We start from the raw sequence: 17170 nt of genomic DNA, 5'->3' as shown, positions 1-17170 counted from the left end.
TCAGATTAAATAGTGATGGTTATGAATAGTGATAGGTAATGATGGTGACTGTTACGGATAATAATAGTAAATTATAGTAATAGGCCCGGATAGTGAGGTGACAGTGTTCGTTGCGGATAGTGACAGTTACGATAGGTCTCTGGCATTAGTAGATATAGTGATAGATAGGATAGCGATAGTTAATGAATTGGCAGTTATACGCTTTCTCATTTCCGCACGTTGAAGACTTATGTGCACCTTGTAATTTTTTTATTTGATTGTTGCGTTCAATGAAATCAAGCTCTTTTACACAGCGCATGAGACCACAGCATGCTTGCCCCAGAACTTCAGTGTATCGGCAATAGGGCCCACCACTTCTTCCAGTGTACCCTGCTGCCTTTTAACCACACGCGAAGTCAGTGAGGGGCCACGTACTCATAAAATTATTTAATTCCTCCATCAGCATCATATCAAGACTGCCGTGGCAAACCTGTTCCTTGCCTCGAAGCAGCAAGGAACAGCTCAAAATTTGATTTTATACAAAATTAACTAATCAACGCAGATTATCGCGGATCGCTAACTAGCACAGTGCCATTACACTTGGCCTAAGCTTTCCAACGGTATACGGTTCGGTGTTGCAGCTAAAATTTAGATTTTAATTGCAATTTACTAAATATAAATTAATTTGGCCCAGCAATTGATTGAAATACATGTACAATTAACCAATAATCCAATCTCATGGTTGATCACGTGACATATACTATGCTTAGAGAGATAGCTTGACAGTAGCGAAATAGACTAAGTCCTGCTTTAACCTTCTCTAATCTTGAAGTTCAAAGCACCAGCCTGGATCGTTATCTGAAGTTTTACCGCGGTGACAGATTTCACGCTCTAAAAAAAACAAACGCAAAGTCAGAGGCAGTACTAGATTAAGTGCACAAAGTAAAACCTTATCATGAGACTTAAAAAGTGTCTGTAGCACAGAACTCGCCTGAAAGCTTTGTTTATCAGTATTCCCCATTCAAACAGTTCTAAGAAGAAACCAATCAATTCATGAACTTTACTATCGGCATTCTCAATGCTTTTCTCGCAATTTTTCAAAAATTTTGTGCACTCCTGGAGCGCAGACCTGGCCCAAAAGCTCGCGCTTCACTCTCTGCTGCGGCCGGCCGGCGGGCGTCAGGGGGAAAAAGCGTGTCGTGCGCAGCGCTCGCCGCCGCCGCGCGAGGAGAATCGAGGAGGAAAGCGCGGCGCGGAGGAGAGTGTCGCTACTTTCAAATTATCAAGGGACTTTACTCGGCCGCAGTTTACAGCTGACTTGATATCGCTAAAACCCCTCAATAAACTAAAAGTAGCGCCAACATGTGAAGTTTGCCGCCCGCCTCCTCTCCTGCGCTCTTCTTCGTCGTTCGACCCTCTCATTGGCCGAGTGCCGTCATGTGCGCGCGCGCTTTTTTTTTTTTTGCTGGGCGTGCAGCTTCCTCCTTTCCAGCGGGGCGGGCGGCGCGCGCGCGGCACATATCGCCGTGTGTTTTGCTGCCATGCGGACTGCTACTAAATCGTTCCCGCTGGCTATTTAATTTTTTTTTTCAAGCATGTTGCGCTCTTTGGCCGGCGGCTGATAGAAGCACGGTGGTGAAGGAGAGTTCAACCAACGCAGACATCGCGTACAAATGGTGTCACGCACTGACAGTTGAAAACGGAACCGTTTCAGCGCAAAATATAAAAAAAAATGCTACCACGCTTCTCAAGTTTCACGGTAGCTTACAATTCAGTCCAACCTGCAAAGAAACCACACAGACTGCAGCTTCCGCAGCCTAGTTAATTTTTTTTCAAGCATGTTGCGCGCTTTTGTCAACGGCTGACGGACTCAAGGAGGTGAAGGCGAGTTAAATCGACGCCAAAATCGTGTACGTATGGTGACACACCATGGCAGCTGAACACGGCACCGTCTCAACGCCAAATATATAAAAAAAAAATAACTGCGACCTCCCTCCCCAAGTTTACCGGTAGCTCACAAGTCAATCAAAGCTGCAAAGACTCCACACAGACTGCAGCTTCCACCGCCTATAGTTAATTTGATCTGCAGCTGTAGTTGAAAATACATGGAAGACAGTTGCTGCCACACTTCTCAAGTTTACCGGCAGCTCGCAATCCAGTGAAAGCTGCGAAGAAACCATACACAGACTGTTCCAAAATTGTTCCTGTCCGCCGCCTGGTTACAAATTTTATAAAGCATGCCGCTGAGTGGCCAAATGTGACGAACTACGGACACACGGAGATGACGGCGAGTTGAACCAACGCCGAAATCACGTATATGTGTTGCATGACACTCACAGCTGAAACTATTCTGGCGGGAAATCCCTGTCAACATTCGGTAATTATGTTTCAGCAGTGAGTAATATTTTAACCTGAACACATTGCGACAAAATGCAAGGCTCTGGTGAGACACGGCGCACGGCCGCCTCGATCGGCGCGCGCGCGGCGCTGATCGAGAAGGCTGTGAAGGGCGCCTGCTCCGGAGAGCGCGCGCTAGTCGCGCACCCCGTAGGTGGAGCCACGGTCGAGATGCGAGAGGAGGAGCGGCACCGCCGGAGGAGAAGAGAGGAGATGGCGCTACTTTTAGTTTATTGAGGGGTTTTAGATATCGCACATCTTTGCTCTCAGCCGCGGATTGAGGGGAAGAGAACAAGCCTCCTCACTCTCTATAGCTGCGTCACCAGGCAGCGCCGGCGGGCACAGCGCCGTCTCTCGGGAGCGACACTGCTCCTTCGCCCGGCGTATTGGGCCGCAAACTTCTGCAACAGACGGTACCTTTGGAATGCTATGAAGACAGTGATTCATTCTGGCGTGCCCAAGCTCAAGAAATAACCGAGAAGGTCGACAAGTGGAAAGGGGCACCGCTATCTATCTTCGCACGAGCCACTGTGTGCAATCTGTTTTTTGTGGCAAAGTTGTGGTATGTCATGCAGGTACTTCATTGTTCCAGGTTAAATGTACAAAAGCTTCATCGAGTTTTTTCAGTCTTTATTTGGGCATCCAAATGGGAAAGGTGTAGCCGAGATAACTTGTTTCGCCGGGTTCGAGAAGGTGGACTTGGGCTTGCTCATCTATTTGTACGCCAACTGGTTAATCGTTTTATTTTCCTCCGTGACGTCTCAGACCCTTTCTCACGTACTGCGTGCCAAGTAAGGCTCGTGCGGGCAGTGCCCAATTTTGTTGTCTCTACGAGAAGTATTCCAGGGCGAATTTCCAAGTTTTTTCAAGAAATAGTTAGCAGTGTCCGAATTTTAACTGATCGTTTTTCGGTAGAATACTTGAGTACAGTCAAAAAGAAGAAACTGTACAATGATATTTGTGACAACCTTTTTCCTCTTCCTATGTACAGAGCCTTGTACAGCGAGAGTCTAGGTCAAGACGTATTAAAACGCGTGAAAAGAATGCCAGTTTCTCCGGGGGTAAAGACGTTTTTCTTTAGGCTACATACAGGTACATTATCGGTGAAAACATTTTTCGAAGACAAGGGTTTTTATCTGCCTTGGGGTTCACAATGCCTAATATGTAAACAACCAGAGACAATAGACCATGTTTTTCTGCACTGCTGGGAGGGGGTTTATTTTTGGGACGTATTACAAAGAACACTTAAAAAAGAATTGCCTTTAGATCCACACGGAATCAGGTTCCTGCCGACCGCTAATGAAGATGATGTACCCCTAGACACCGTAATGTTGCTAGGATTACACAGTCTCTGGCGGTCCCGAATGGCGGGCTTCCACGTTGACCCTGAAGCTCGCCCTGCAAGGCTCTACTTTCGCGAGTGTATGTACACCTTTGTTGAAATGCACAAAGCGATGGGTGCAGTCCCAGCATGGGTGGTAAAAGTTGAACCATTGGTAGAGTTGAAAGAATTTTAACTCGACGTCAATCCCAATAGGGTCAACGGCTTTTTTACCTGTGTCATATTTATGTGAACATCACGAGCTGGAGTGTTCAGTTCAATTTGTGTGTCAACCTTGGTTATGTGTATGACAGCCGGCAATAAAAAAAAATGTTCCGGCGTGGTCTAGTGGCTAGGATACCTGGCTCTCACCCAGGAGGCCCGGGTTCGATTGCCGGCGTCGGAAAGATGGCAGTCTCATGGTGTAATGGTTAGCATTCTGGACTCTGAATCCAGCGATCCGAGTTCAAATCTCGGTGAGACCTGCGCCTCTTTTTTTTTTTTCTGATGGCATGCATCTGCACTTTCTTGTGCTCTCGCTTGCGATCCTCTGCCACGTTCCGGCGTGGTCTAGTGGCTAGGATACCTGGCTCTCACCCAGGAGGCCCGGGTTCGATTCCCGGCGTCGGAAAGATGGCGGTCTCATGGTGTAATGGTTAGCACTCTGGACTCTGAATCCAGCGATCCGAGTTCAAATCTCGGTGAGACCTGCGCCTCTTTTTTTTTTTTCTGATGGCATGCATCTGCACTTTCTTGTGCTCTCGCTTGCGATCCTCTGCCACGTTCCGGCGTGGTCTAGTGGCTAGGATACCTGGCTCTCACCCAGGAGGCCCGGGTTCGATTCCCGGCGTCGGAAAGATGGCGGTCTCATGGTGTAATGGTTAGCACTCTGGACTCTGAATCCAGCGATCCGAGTTCAAATCTCGGTGAGACCTGTGCCTCTTTTTTTTTTCTGATGGCATGCATCTGCACTCTCTTGTGCTCTCGCTTGAGATCTTCTGCCACGTTCCGGCGTGGTCTAGTGGCTAGGAGGATTCTGCTTCCGGCCACGCCAGTGAACGGACGAAGGATGCAGGGCTCCTCAGGAGCGGCTTCAGCGGCCATGTCAGGCCGCGGTAACAGGACTGCTTAACAGGACAACACTTACCAGGTCGTTTTGCCTGCACTTCCAACAGGTCGGTTTCTTTTGAATACCGTTTTTTTGCACGCCGATATCAGGGCCCGCCCGTACCGGGTGGAAGATTTCCGGGATGCTTTAGCACAACACTCGCTAATCCCCGATGTTATCGCTATGGGGGCTTATCGGATGAGCCACGTCTGGGCCGTCACTCTCAAGGATACTGAAGCCGTCAACAAGATTGTCAGTGTAGGTGAGCTGTCTGTGAAAAACGGTCGCTGCATGGTGATTGACCCGGCGAACCAGGACGTTCGACTCAAACTTCACTGGCTACTACACAACGTGCCAGACGGAGATATTCGTGCTGCATTTGCGCCGTACGGAAAGGTGTCAGAAGTTTCCCGGGAACGTTGGCGTGTTAAAGGTATGCTAGAAAGGGGCTCTACAACTAGACTCGTCACGCTGAAGCTGAAAGCTGGCATGAAGCTCGACGACCTGCCGCATCAGTTGAATGTTAGCGGTGAGCTCGCGCTCGTCATTGTGCCAGGCAGACCCCCGTTGTGCCTACGCTGCCGGGGTACGGGTCACATCCGCAAAGAGTGCCGGGTTCCTCGCTGCGGAACCTGTCGACGGTTCGGGCATGAAGACAGCCAGTGTGCACGAACCTACGCTAGCATTGCCGGACCTGGGACCAGCGAAGACTCGTCCCAGTTAATTATGGACGAGGCTGATGCGGAGGAGGCTGCTGACATTAGAGGTCAGTCAACGAAACAGGACGCGCCTTCCATGACGGTTTTAACAAAGAATAAGGTGACGGTCTCAAATGAAAAGAATGAAACTCGGCATGTCTTGAACGTTCCATCCCAGGACCACGAAAACGCGTCAAAGGAAGCGTCAGAAGACGTAACCAAATTTTCCGACGCTGAGGGTCATCTCAGTACTGAGCCTTCCTGTACTGATGCCATGGAGGTTGGGCCGGAGACAGCAGCCTTAATTGCCGCGAAACGTCCGCATGAGGAAAGCGTCGAGGAGGCTCAGCTGCCAGGCGGTGTTTGTGGTGAGCCGCTGCCGAAAACTTCTGGCACCCGAAGAGCCACGTTAAGACCGAAGCCGAACTTCTCGGCCGACACGCGGCAGGCGGGGAAACCGCCTCCGTAGTTTTTGTGGTGTCCTGAACGATTTGTGGGTTGGCTGCCTACCGACCAGCGTCAGGAACCTTCTGCAACCAAGTGGTGCGTGTGTGAGCAAAAATAAACAATGTGCTTGGACTTCGTTTGAATGCATCCCGACATTCTGCTGGGAGGACATTACATGCATGCATACGCCGCTGTTCGTCAGAAGCGGAGGCCACGCAACCGTGAAGGTAGGCACCATGCGGGTACGGGCGTCTTTCTCTAATACATAACTCTCAAGCTTAATTCGCCGTTACAGGTAGCTACTTTGAATGTCAGAGGACTGGGAGCGAGAAGGCGACAATGCCAGCTCAGTCGCCTCCTTTTGGATAATCATATAGATTTAGCAGCTGTGCAAGAGTCAAAGATTGAGAGCCAAGAAAGCACTGACCGTATGGTGGCTTCTTTTCAAACTTTTATGTGTGTGTATGCCATTCTGTTGGTGTATCGGGTGGATGCCTTTTATTTATACCGAACACGCTGGGAGTAAGCGTAGAGTCCGTTTTTGCTTCTCCAAGCGGTCGGCTTTTGGTTACCGATTTTACCTACTCTAATTTATGCTGGCGTGTTGTGTGTGTGTATGCTCCCAATTTAAAATGCGAACGTGAATCGTTTTTTGAGTCTATTGAGGTGTGGTTCAAGGTCGACAAAACCTTGCTTGTACTTGGTGACTACAACTGTGTGTGCGCAGCTGTGGACCGAGCGGCGAAGTGTAAACCTCGAAGAGACAGAAGCTCCGTGCTGTTCAATGCACTTGTGCATGAGTATGGCTTTGAGGATGTTGGTAGCGTGTTCTCCTCTGGAAACCAGCCAGAGTTCACGCACTTTGAGCGAGATAGCCATGTTAGATTGGACAGGGTGTATGCCTCGGTAGATCTTGTTTCCCTATGTACTGCATATGAGGTCAAACCTGTGCCTTTCAGCGATCATTGTCTCGTGAGTGCAGTGTTTGGTCGCAAAGGAAAGAAATCGCGCTTTAACTGGCACCTATGGAAACTGAATGCCAAACTTCTTGCCGATGAAGAGTTCCTTACGGAAGTTAAGACCGAGTTTGAAAATCGTCTCGCTAGGCGACCAGTAAGTTTTGCAGAGGAATCGGACTGCTTCAAAGAGTGGGTCAAATTGAAATCCATAGAAAAGAGCAGTAAGGTGCGGCATAAAGAGAAAGAAAAAGAAAAAGAACTAAATGAACAACTCCAGTTTTTTTAAGCATGGAAAGTTCTGTGTCAGGGCATTTCGCCAGTAAAATACGAGAGATCAAAAGTGAGCTGGAAACAATCGACAGAGAAAGATACACAGCGGCTGTCATACGTGCAAGGGCTGAAAAACTTTGGGCTGGAGAAGTGCCGACAAAACGAGCGCTAGCAGACGAAAAAAGATACGCCTGCCAGAAAGAAATAAGGAGTATAGGGTATGCCGGCCATATCACTGAAGATGCTAAAGATATTCAGCGTGCGGTAACAGAGCACTTCGAAAAACTGCTTAGCGCGAAGCTTCAGACTGTAGCCGGCTTTCAAACAGATTTTCTAAGACTGATGCCTGCACTGGATGACGAAAGTAAAGCGCGCCTAGAAACACCGATAACGTTGCAGGAGATAGAATCTGCAATAGATGACCTGACAACTGGGAAGGCCCCTGGGCCGGATGGTCTAAGCGCTGCCTTCTTTAAAACTTTTCAGCATATGCGGCTCAGTTTATGCTCGATGTAATCACTGAAGCTTATGAACGTAATACTGTTCCATTGTCTTTCTCTACATCGCACATTGTGCTAATACCCAAGACAGATGATCCGGAGAAACGACTCTTGGTGGGGTCATATCGACCGATTAGCCTCACAAATGTTGACTACAAGGTGTACATGAAGGTTTTAGCGAAAAGACTGCAAAACGTAATAAAAAAATTGGTCGGGCCTCATCAAACGTGCGGCATCAAGGGTCGATTCATTGCCACGAATATACATGTCGCAAGAACCGTATTAGAATGTGTTGATGCACTCGGTGGTCAGATAGCTATGATGCAATTAAATTTGGCGAAAGCCTTTGACCGTGTTTTTCACGAAATTCTTTTTTCCATTTTGGAGCATTCTAACCTTGGTGAAGTCATAGTGGAGGGTGTTAAAATGGCTTACGCGAACTGCACGACCCGTATTATAGTGAACTGTGAACTGACTGACAGCATCGCAGTACGTTCATCGGTAAGGCAGGGCTGCCCGCTCTCACCCCTGCTTTTTGCACTGTATTTAGAGCCACTTTGTTTGGCTATCATTGATAGCGATCGCATTTTAGGGTTCAAGCTGCGATCAGCACACGTAAAAATGCTAGCATATGCTGATGACATAGCAGTGTTTTGTGCAACCAGAAAGAGCATCTGTGAAGTCACGAGTATCGTCCAAACATTTTGTGGTCAAACCGGATGTAAGATCAACTGGGAGGAAAGCTCTGGGTTTTGGCACGGTGATTGGGACGTGGCACCTGATTACTTCTGTAAGCTGCGATGGTCTGCTCTCCCAGCGCGATATCTAGGCGTGCCTTTAGATTGTTATCGAGATCCCAACGTGCACTGGATGGAAGAAACGTCCAGAGCGAAAGAAAAAGCGGATGCGTGGCAAGGAAGGCAACTCTCAATGTTTTCGCGCGCTTCTATTTGCAATGTTTTTCTTATTTCGAGGCTGTGGTACCTCATCAATGTGTTGTGTGTCTCAAGAACCTCAATTCAGAAAATGCACCGCCTTTTTGCTGATTTTATTTGGGCATCCACATGGGAAAAAACCACCCGGACGAATTTGTTTATTTCTGTTAAAAGGAGCGGGCTTGGCCTTGCACATCTGTTCTTGCGTCAGGTGGTCTCGCGTTTTATGTTCCTGCGTGATCAAAAAGATACCTTTATAAGAACTGTGATGCAAGTGCGATTGCAGAGGCTGCTCCCTGAGTGGATTGTGTCATGTGAAAGCATGCCTGGTACTGTGACTGGCTATCTGCGCGAGGTTGTTTTTTCGTGCAAGTTGCTGGAAGTGCGGTTTTCTTTTGATTACCTTTTCAATGTTTCCAGAAAAAAACTGTATAAAGATCTCATTGACGTGATGCTGCCGGTGCCTTTTTACCGGGCATTACACTGTGGAGGCCCAGGGCAGGACGTTTTGAAAAGGGTCAAGAAGATGCCCGTGAGGCCATATGCTAAAACGTTCCTTTTCAAACTTCACTCTAATACGCTCCCTGTTAAAACCTGGCTGAATGAAAATGGTATCTTCGTCCCATGGACAACAAACTGCCTGTTGTGCAAAAAACCGGAGACAATTGAACACGTTTTCTTACAGTGTTGGGATTCTGTCTTTCTATGGGACGTCCTCCAAAGGACAATTAAAAAGGAACTCCCCTTAACTCCGTACGGTATCAGATTTCTACCAGTGCAGAACGATGATGCACCGTACGATTTAATTATGCTTCTTGGCCTCCATAGTTTGTGGAAAACACGAATGCAGGTGCGACATGAGAGGCACGATCTGCGCGTGAAAACTTTATTGAAAGTGCGGCGTATATACGTGAAACGTTCAGGATGCAGCAGGATCCACCACAATGGCAATGTCTATTTGATGAGTTGGTGCACCTGAAAAGATTTTAGCCGCGTACGGGTTAGCTCAAGTGTAGTTGACGTGTTTTATCATGTGTATTTTGTTTTTGTGTTTCACGGCAATAAAGAAAAAAAAAGTCTAGTGGCTAGGATGCCTGGCTCTCACCCAGGAGGCCCGGGTTCGATTCCCGGCGTCGGAAAGATGGCGGTCTCATGGTGTTATGGTTAGCACTCTGAATCCAGCGGTCCGAGTTCAAATCTCGGTGAGACCTGTGCCTCTTTTTTTTTCTGATGGCATGCATCTGCACTCTCTTGTGCTCTCGCTTGAGATCCTCTGCCACGTTCCGGCGTGGTCTAGTCATTCCACTTCCGGCCACCGAGTGTGACGGACGTGATTATCATGCGCTCCCAAGGAGCGGATTCAGCGGCCCAGCTGGGCCGTGGTATCAGGAGCACGGAAATGCCTACCAAGGATTATGAACTGGTGCTACCGCATCTGCCTACAGGTTCGAGTGTTTTGCACACTGTTTTTTTTGCATGGCGACATGAAGGCCAGGCCGTACCGGGTGGAGCACTTTCGAGACTCCCTCGCTCGTCTTTCACTGCTGCCGGAAGTGGTTGCCCTCGGGGCATATCAAATGAATCACGTGTGGGCGGTAACGTTTAAAGATGAAGAGGCGAAAGCGAAGATTTTGCACCAAGCTATTGAAGTGAAGGAACACCGCTGCGTGGTCATTGATCCCAGTAACCAAGGCATCAGGTTGAAGCTTTTCTGGCTGCTTCACGGCGTGCGAGACGATGATGTGCGAGCGGCGTTGGCGGCTTTTGGAAAAGTGACTGAAATTTCAAGAGACAAGTGGAAAGTGCAAGGGTGTGTCGACAAGGCTTCAACGACACGAACGGTCACGCTGAAGCTAAAAGTGGGCGTGACCATTGAGGACCTGCCGCATCAGCTTCGGGTCGCCGAGGACGTCGCACTCGTCCAAGGCAGAGCCCCGCTTTGCCTCCGGTGCCGCGGGAAAGGTCATATACGGCGTGATTGTCGTGTGCCGCGCTGCGGGCTGTGTCGTCGCTTCGGCCATGACGAGTCCCAGTGTGTGCGCACGTATGCCAACGTTGCAGGCCCCGTGCCGAGTGAAGTGGCAGGCGAGCACTTGATGGACGCAGTGGACGCCGAGGAAGCGAGCAGTGGAATCACTGAGGAGGCAGAACAGAAGGAGCAATTCTCTGAGAAGACCCCTGACCTCAAAGAACACTGTGAGTTAGATTTGATAGCTCCGTTGTCGAATGTTGCTGGGACAGAGACACCCTCGAAAGAAAACGGCAATGCCAGTGGTGCAAGCCCAGCTTCGGCTACGCAACACAATGAAGAACAGGGAGACACTGAGGCAGAGATGCCAGCTGCTTCTACCTTGCCTGTGAAGCGTGTGCACGAAGACAGTGTCAACGAGGGATCAACCCAAGGAGAAGCGGAAAACGGACAGCCTCCACTGAAGGCGGCCCCCCTTCGCCGGTCGTCCTTCAAGACAAGGCCAAACGTGCCTCCAGACCGGAGAACTGTGTCACCTGTGCCTCCGCCATAGCGGGGGTACCCTTTTCGGTCGAGACGTTACAAGCCCGGTCCATGATCGGGAGCAGCGCTTGGAACGATGGACAGACTCGCCAAAAAGGAAGAATGGTCATCCCATGCAACAGTTAAACCGCAATGCTGTCTTTCTGCAGAAGAGATGTGAGTGAAATGTTTCGCGATTTATAATTTCTTGAGATGGCGACCAATGTATCCACTAGCTTGCGCGTAGCCACGCTAAATGTGAGGGGGCTGTCAACGCGTCGGAGACAACACAAACTGAACCGCCTTCTGCTGGAAAATGAAATTGATGTGCTAGTAGTTGAAGAGAGCAAAATAGAAAGCGAACAACAAACAGATAAAATGGCTGAAATATATCGTTCTAGATATAGTGTTTGCGTTTGTCATGCTGTTGGAAGATCGGGGGGGGGGGGGGGGGTATCATTTTCATCCGAAATTGCATAGAGTGTGTACAGTTTGTGTTCTCGTGTGAGAGTGGACGGCTATTGATATGTGATTTCTGTTTTTCTGGATTGGACTGGAGTGTGATCTGCGTTTATGCGCCGACTAAAACGTTTGAGCGGGAATAGTTTTTTCACTACATGAAATCCTTCCTAATACATGAGAGGCGTGTTCTCCTGCTTGGAGACTTCAACTGTGTCTGTAGACCGGAAGATAGAACAACAGACCGTGTCCTTCGTGACAAGAGTGCAGAGTTACTTATTGACATTGTTAATGAGGCAGAGCTTGAAGATGCTGGCTGTATACTGACGCATGAAGGCCAAGCAAAGTTCACGCACTTTCAAGGTAGCTGTCATGCAAGGTTGGACCGAATATATGTTCCCATTGATTGTGTGCCCTTGTGCTCGGAATATCAAACACTTCCCATGAGCTTTAGTGACCACTCTCTCGTAATGATTACTCTAGGCATGAAAAGTAAGGCAACAAAGTTCAATTGGGATCTATGGAAATTTAATGAAAAACTGCTGCTGGATAAAGAGTTTGCCACTGAAGTTAAAGAACATATTAAGCATATGTTACAAAATGACTCTAATTTTATACAAGCATGGGTGCAGTTTAAGTGCGATATAAAGATAGCTGCTATTGACCGAGCATGCACTCTCCGGCGTAAAGAAAGAGAACAAGAAAAAGAACTTCGTAGCACACTTTAATACATGCTTAGCATGGAGAGCGTTAAGCCTGGCTTGTTCGCCCAAGATATAAAAAAGATAAAAACCAAACTTGAGGTGATAGACGAAGAGAAGTATCGCGGTGCGGTGATAAGGGCACGCAGCGAAAAATTGTGGCTCGGAGAGACGCCCACGAAAAGGGCACTTAGTGATGAGAAAAGGTACACAGTGGCAAAAAAGATAAAAGAAATCTGCTATCAGAACGTTGTTACCTCGGGAAAAAAAAAAACGATTGAACGGGCGTTTGTAGAATTTTACAGCGAATTGTTTAGCCTGAAAACAGCGGACATTGAATGCTTCAGAAAAGACTTTCTGTCGCTGATGCCAAGAGTGGAAGACGAAGTTGCGCAGACACTTGAAGCAAGTATTACTTCCGAGGAAATTGAGGCCGTTATCGGGGAATTAAATTCCAATAAGTCACCCGTACCAGATGGTCTTGGTGCTGCCATATACAAGACCTTTCCAACTGAAATGGCTGTTTTACTGGAAAGAGTTATTAGTGAATGCTACGAAAAGAACGTACCTCCTCCGTCTTTTCGAATGTCACACATTGTACTAATCCCGAAAACAGATGACCGTGTTAAGCTTCAGTCTGTAGCGTCTTACCGTCCTATAAGTCTAACGAATGTTGACTATAAAATTTACATGAAAGTATTAGGGCAGAGACTCCAACGTGTAATTACTTCTCTTGTAGGCCCACATCAGACATGCGGTATAAAAGGAAGGACCATTTTTACTAACATACACGCAGCAAGGAGTGTACTAGAATGTTGTGACGCGATGCATGACCACGTAGCCATGATGCAATTAGACCTCCACAAAGCATTTGATAAAGTGGTACATGAAATTTTGTTCTCTGTTTTAGAGTATGTCAATGCTGGTTCCGTGATTACAAAGGGCGTGAAAATGGTTTACGAGTGCTGTTCAGCGAGACTGGTCGTGAATAAGCATTTAACCGATAGTATACCTGTTCAGTCGTCAGTAAGGCAGGGCTGTCCTCTGTCTCCCCTTTTGTTTGCGCTTTATCTGGAGCCTTTCTGTCTAAGATTGCTTACAAGGCCAAAAATACGCGGTTATAGATTTTTTCAAAGTGAAGTTCGGGTTTGGGCATACGCGGACGATATTGCGGCTTTTTGTACTGACCATGAGAGCGTGCAGGAAGTTGTAAAAGAAGCCATTGCCTTTTGCAATGCAAGTGGAAGTGAAATTAGTTGGGCAAAGTGTTTAGGATTTTGGCATGGAAACCGGCAATACGCGCCTGAACTGTTCTCCAGTATGCAATGGACAATAACGCCAGGCAATTACCTTGGTGTGCCACTAAAGCATTACCGTGAAAGTAAGGAATGTTGGGCCGGTGAAGTTGAGCAAGTGAAAACCCAAACAAACAAATGGGGAGGACATAACTTTTCTATGTTCGCAAGAGCTACCGTTTGCAACATGTTCCTAGTTGCAAAAATTTTTTACATTCTGCAAGTGTTATCTATGTCAAGGATTGCTGTTTAAAAACTGCATAGGGTATTTGCCACGTTTGTGTGGGCTTCAACATGGGAGCGTACCAGTCGATGCAATCTTTTTTATAACGGTGGACTGGGCTTGTCACATTTATACTTAAAGCAGATTGTAACAAGGTTCTTTTTTTTTTTTTTTTTTTTGCGCCAACAAGGCGATATTTTTCTTAGAACGGTAATCCAAGTGCGATTGCGTGATTCACTGCCGGAATATGTAGTTTCGTATATGTCTACAGGGCAATGGCTCTAAGTGCTTTTCTTCGCGAAGTTGTCGCGTCCTTCCAAATAGTGAAGGCGCGATTTTCAAATGAGTATATGTGTACTGTTACGCGAAAACGGCTGTACAAAGATTTATTGGAAACCTTTTTACCTGTGCCTCTTTATCGCGCTGTATATGCTTTGGGTCCGGAGCGGGACGTGTTGAAAAGAGTGAAAAGAATGGCCATCAGATCGTCCGCTAAATCCTTCTTTTTTCAATTGCATACCGGCACTCTTCCGGTGAAGCCATGGCTGGAAAGTAAAGGCCTTTTTGTGCCTTGGTCTGCTCACTGTTTAATTTGCAAAAAGCTGGAATCCATAGAGCATATTTTCCTTAATTGTCAGGATGCGGTTTTTTTGTTTGTTTTTTTTGTGGGACGTGCTACAGCGTACTATTAAAAAGGACTTACCAATAACGCCGTTTGGCATACGCTACCTTCCATGCGCCCAGCCAGGAGAAGTGCCCAGTGATTTATTAATGGTCTTGTGTATGCACAGCGTATGGAGAACGCGGATGGATGTTCGCCATGAGCATGTTGTCGTACACCCAGCCCATCAGTATTTTGTTGAAAGTGTAATGTACACGCGTGATGTTTTCGGAGGGCAATCTGAACCCCCGGAATGGCTGCCTGTCTTGGACAAGCTCATGTCACCTAATCCATTCTATCACAAGAAACCTGTCAGAAAGTGACTTGTGTTTTTAATTCCATGCGACTTTTCATCGTCCTTTGTAGTTGCCAAGTCGGTAATAAAGAAAAAAAATCCGGCGAGGTCTAGTGGCTAGGATACCTGGCTCTCACCCAGGAGGCCCGGGTTCGATTCCTTGCGTTGGAAAGATGGCGGTGTCATGGTGTAATGGTTAGCACTCTGGACTCTGAATCCAGCGATCCGAGTTCAAGTCTCGGTGAGACCTGCGACTGTTTTTTTTTTTCTGATGGCATGCATCTGCATTCTTCTGCGCTCTCGCTTGCGATCCTCTGCCACGTTCCGGCGTGGTCTAGTGGCTAGGATACCTGGCTCTCACCCAGGAGGCCCGGGTTTGATTCCCGGAGTCTGAACGATGGCGGTCTCATGGTGTAATGGTTAGCACTCTGGACTCTGAATCCAGCGATCCGAGTCCAACTCTCGGTGAGACCTGCGACTGTTTTCTTTTTTTTTTTTTCTGATGGCATGCATCTGCATTTTTTTGTGCTCTCGCTTGCGATTCTCTGCCACGTTCCGGCGTGGTCTAGGATTCTGCTTCCGGCCACGCCAGTGAACGGACGCAGGATGCAGGGCTCCTCAGGAGCGGCTTCAGCGGCCATGTCAGTGCGCGGTAACAGGACTGCTGAACAGGACAATACTTACCAGGTCGTTTTGCCTGCACTGCCAACAGGTCGGTTTGTTTTGAACACCGTTTTTTTGCATGCCGATATCAGGGCCCGCCCGTACCGGGTGGAAGATTTCCGGGATGCTTTAGCGCAACACTCGCTAAATCCCCGATGTTATCGCAATGGGGGCGTATCGGATGAGCCACGTCTGGGCAGTCACTCTTAAAGATACTGAAGCGGTGAACAAGATTGTAAGTGTAGGTGAGCTGTGTGTGAAAAACGGTCGCTACTTGGTGTTTGACCCGGCGAACCAGGACGTGCGACTCAAACTTCACTGGCTGCTACACAACGTGCCAGACGAGGATGTTCGTGCTGCATTTGCGCCGTACGGAAAGGTGTCGGAGGTTTCCCGGGAACGCTGGCGTGTATGCTAGAAAAGGGCTCCACAACTACACTTGTCACGCTGAAGCTGAAAGCTGACTTGAAGCTCGACGACCTGCCGCATCAGTTGAATGTTAGCGGCGAGCTGGCGCTAGTGATTGTGCCAGGCAGACCCCCGTTGTGCCTACGCTGCCGGAGTACGGGTCACATCCGCAAAGACTGCCGGGTTCCTCGCTGCGGAACCTGTCGACGGTTCGGGCATGAAGACAACCAGTGTGCACGAACCTACGCTAGCATTGCCGGACCTGGGACCAGCGAAGACTCGTCCGAGTTAATTATGGACGAGGCGGATGCGGAGGAGGCTGCTCACATTAGAGGTCAGTCAACGAAACAGGACGCGCCTTCCATGACGGTTTTAAAGAAGAATAAGGTGACGGTCTCAAATGAAAAGAATGAAACTCTGCATGTCTTGAACGTTCCATCCCAGGACCATGAAAGCGCGTCAAAGGAAAAGTCAGAAGACGTAATCAAATTTTCTGATGCTGAGGACCATCTCAGTACTGAGCCTTCTTGTGCTGATGCCATGGAGGTTGGGCCGGAGACAGCAGCCTTAATTGCCGCGAAACGTCCGCACGAGGAAAGCGTCGAGGAGACTCAGCTGCCAGGCGGTGTTGTGGTGAGCCGCCGCCGAAAACTGCGGGCATCCGAAGAGCAACTTTGCGAGCGAAGCCGAACTTCTCGGCCGACACGCGGCAGGCGGGGAAACCGCCTCCGTAGTTTTGTGGGTCGGCTGCCTACCGACCAGCGTCAGGAACATTCTGAAACTAAGAGGGGCGTGTGTGAAAAAAAATGAAAGACGTTGCTTGGACTTCGTTTAAATGCAGCCCGATGTTCTGCAGGGAGGACATTGCATGCACACATACGCCGCTGTTCTTCAGAAGCGGAGGCCACGCAACCATGAAGGTAGGCACCATGCGGGTACGGGCGTCTCTTTCTAATACATGACTCTTAAGCTTTATTCTCCGTTACACGTAGCTACTTTGAATGTCAGAGGGCTGGGAGCGAGAAGGCGACAATGCCAGCTCAGTCACCTCCATTTGGATAATGATATAGATATAGCAGCTGTGCAAGAGTCAAAGATTGAAAGCCAAGAAAGCACTGACCGTATGGTGGCTTCTTTTCAAACAAACTTTTATGTGTGTGTATGCCATTCTGTTGATGTATCGGGTGGATGCCTTTTATTTATACCGAACACGCTGGGAGTAAGCGTAGAGTCCGTTTTTGCCTGTCCAAGCGGTCGGCTTTTGGTTACCGATTTTACCTACTCTAATTTATGCTGGCGTGTTGTGTGTGTGTATGCTCCCAATTCAGGATGTGAGCGTGAATTGTTTTTTGAGTCTATT

At 48.3% G+C, this 17170-nt stretch overlaps 1 protein-coding gene and 8 non-coding genes across 9 annotated transcripts; all 9 read left to right on the top strand.

The window, feature by feature from the left end:
• Positions 1–4031: 4031 nt before the first annotated feature.
• Positions 4032–4103, top strand: TRNAE-CUC (transfer RNA glutamic acid (anticodon CUC)). The gene has a single exon. It is a non-coding gene; the product is annotated as a tRNA-Glu (tRNA).
• Positions 4104–4110: 7 nt separating this feature from the next.
• On the top strand, positions 4111–4182 carry TRNAQ-CUG (transfer RNA glutamine (anticodon CUG)). Its single transcript has one exon. It is a non-coding gene; the product is annotated as a tRNA-Gln (tRNA).
• Positions 4183–4256: 74 nt separating this feature from the next.
• On the top strand, positions 4257–4328 carry TRNAE-CUC (transfer RNA glutamic acid (anticodon CUC)). The gene has a single exon. It is a non-coding gene; the product is annotated as a tRNA-Glu (tRNA).
• Positions 4329–4335: 7 nt separating this feature from the next.
• On the top strand, positions 4336–4407 carry TRNAQ-CUG (transfer RNA glutamine (anticodon CUG)). Its single transcript has one exon. It is a non-coding gene; the product is annotated as a tRNA-Gln (tRNA).
• Positions 4408–4481: 74 nt separating this feature from the next.
• TRNAE-CUC (transfer RNA glutamic acid (anticodon CUC)) lies at positions 4482–4553 on the top strand. Its single transcript has one exon. It is a non-coding gene; the product is annotated as a tRNA-Glu (tRNA).
• A 7-nt stretch (positions 4554–4560) lies between these two features.
• On the top strand, positions 4561–4632 carry TRNAQ-CUG (transfer RNA glutamine (anticodon CUG)). The gene has a single exon. It is a non-coding gene; the product is annotated as a tRNA-Gln (tRNA).
• Positions 4633–10191: 5559 nt separating this feature from the next.
• Positions 10192–11403, top strand: LOC146203789 (uncharacterized). Its single transcript, XM_084585771.1, has one exon. It carries the CDS (start codon positions 10192–10194, stop codon positions 11134–11136), a length of 945 nt encoding a protein of 314 aa, XP_084441897.1. The 3' UTR covers positions 11137–11403.
• A 3514-nt stretch (positions 11404–14917) lies between these two features.
• Positions 14918–14989, top strand: TRNAQ-CUG (transfer RNA glutamine (anticodon CUG)). Its single transcript has one exon. It is a non-coding gene; the product is annotated as a tRNA-Gln (tRNA).
• A 152-nt stretch (positions 14990–15141) lies between these two features.
• On the top strand, positions 15142–15213 carry TRNAQ-CUG (transfer RNA glutamine (anticodon CUG)). The gene has a single exon. It is a non-coding gene; the product is annotated as a tRNA-Gln (tRNA).
• Positions 15214–17170: the final 1957 nt, after the last annotated feature.

Source organism: Amblyomma maculatum, chromosome 1 (assembly GCF_055883805.1).
Source record: "Amblyomma maculatum isolate TAMU_Amacu chromosome 1, ASM5588380v1, whole genome shotgun sequence".
Lineage (NCBI taxonomy): Eukaryota > Metazoa > Arthropoda > Arachnida > Ixodida > Ixodidae > Amblyomma > Amblyomma maculatum.
This window is presented reverse-complemented; position numbering and strand designations above follow the sequence as displayed.

Coding starts and splice junctions, on each gene's coding strand:
- LOC146203789 (XM_084585771.1), top strand. CDS start 10,192: ATGAATCACGTGTGGGCGGTAACGTTTAAAGATGAAGAGGCGAAAGCG.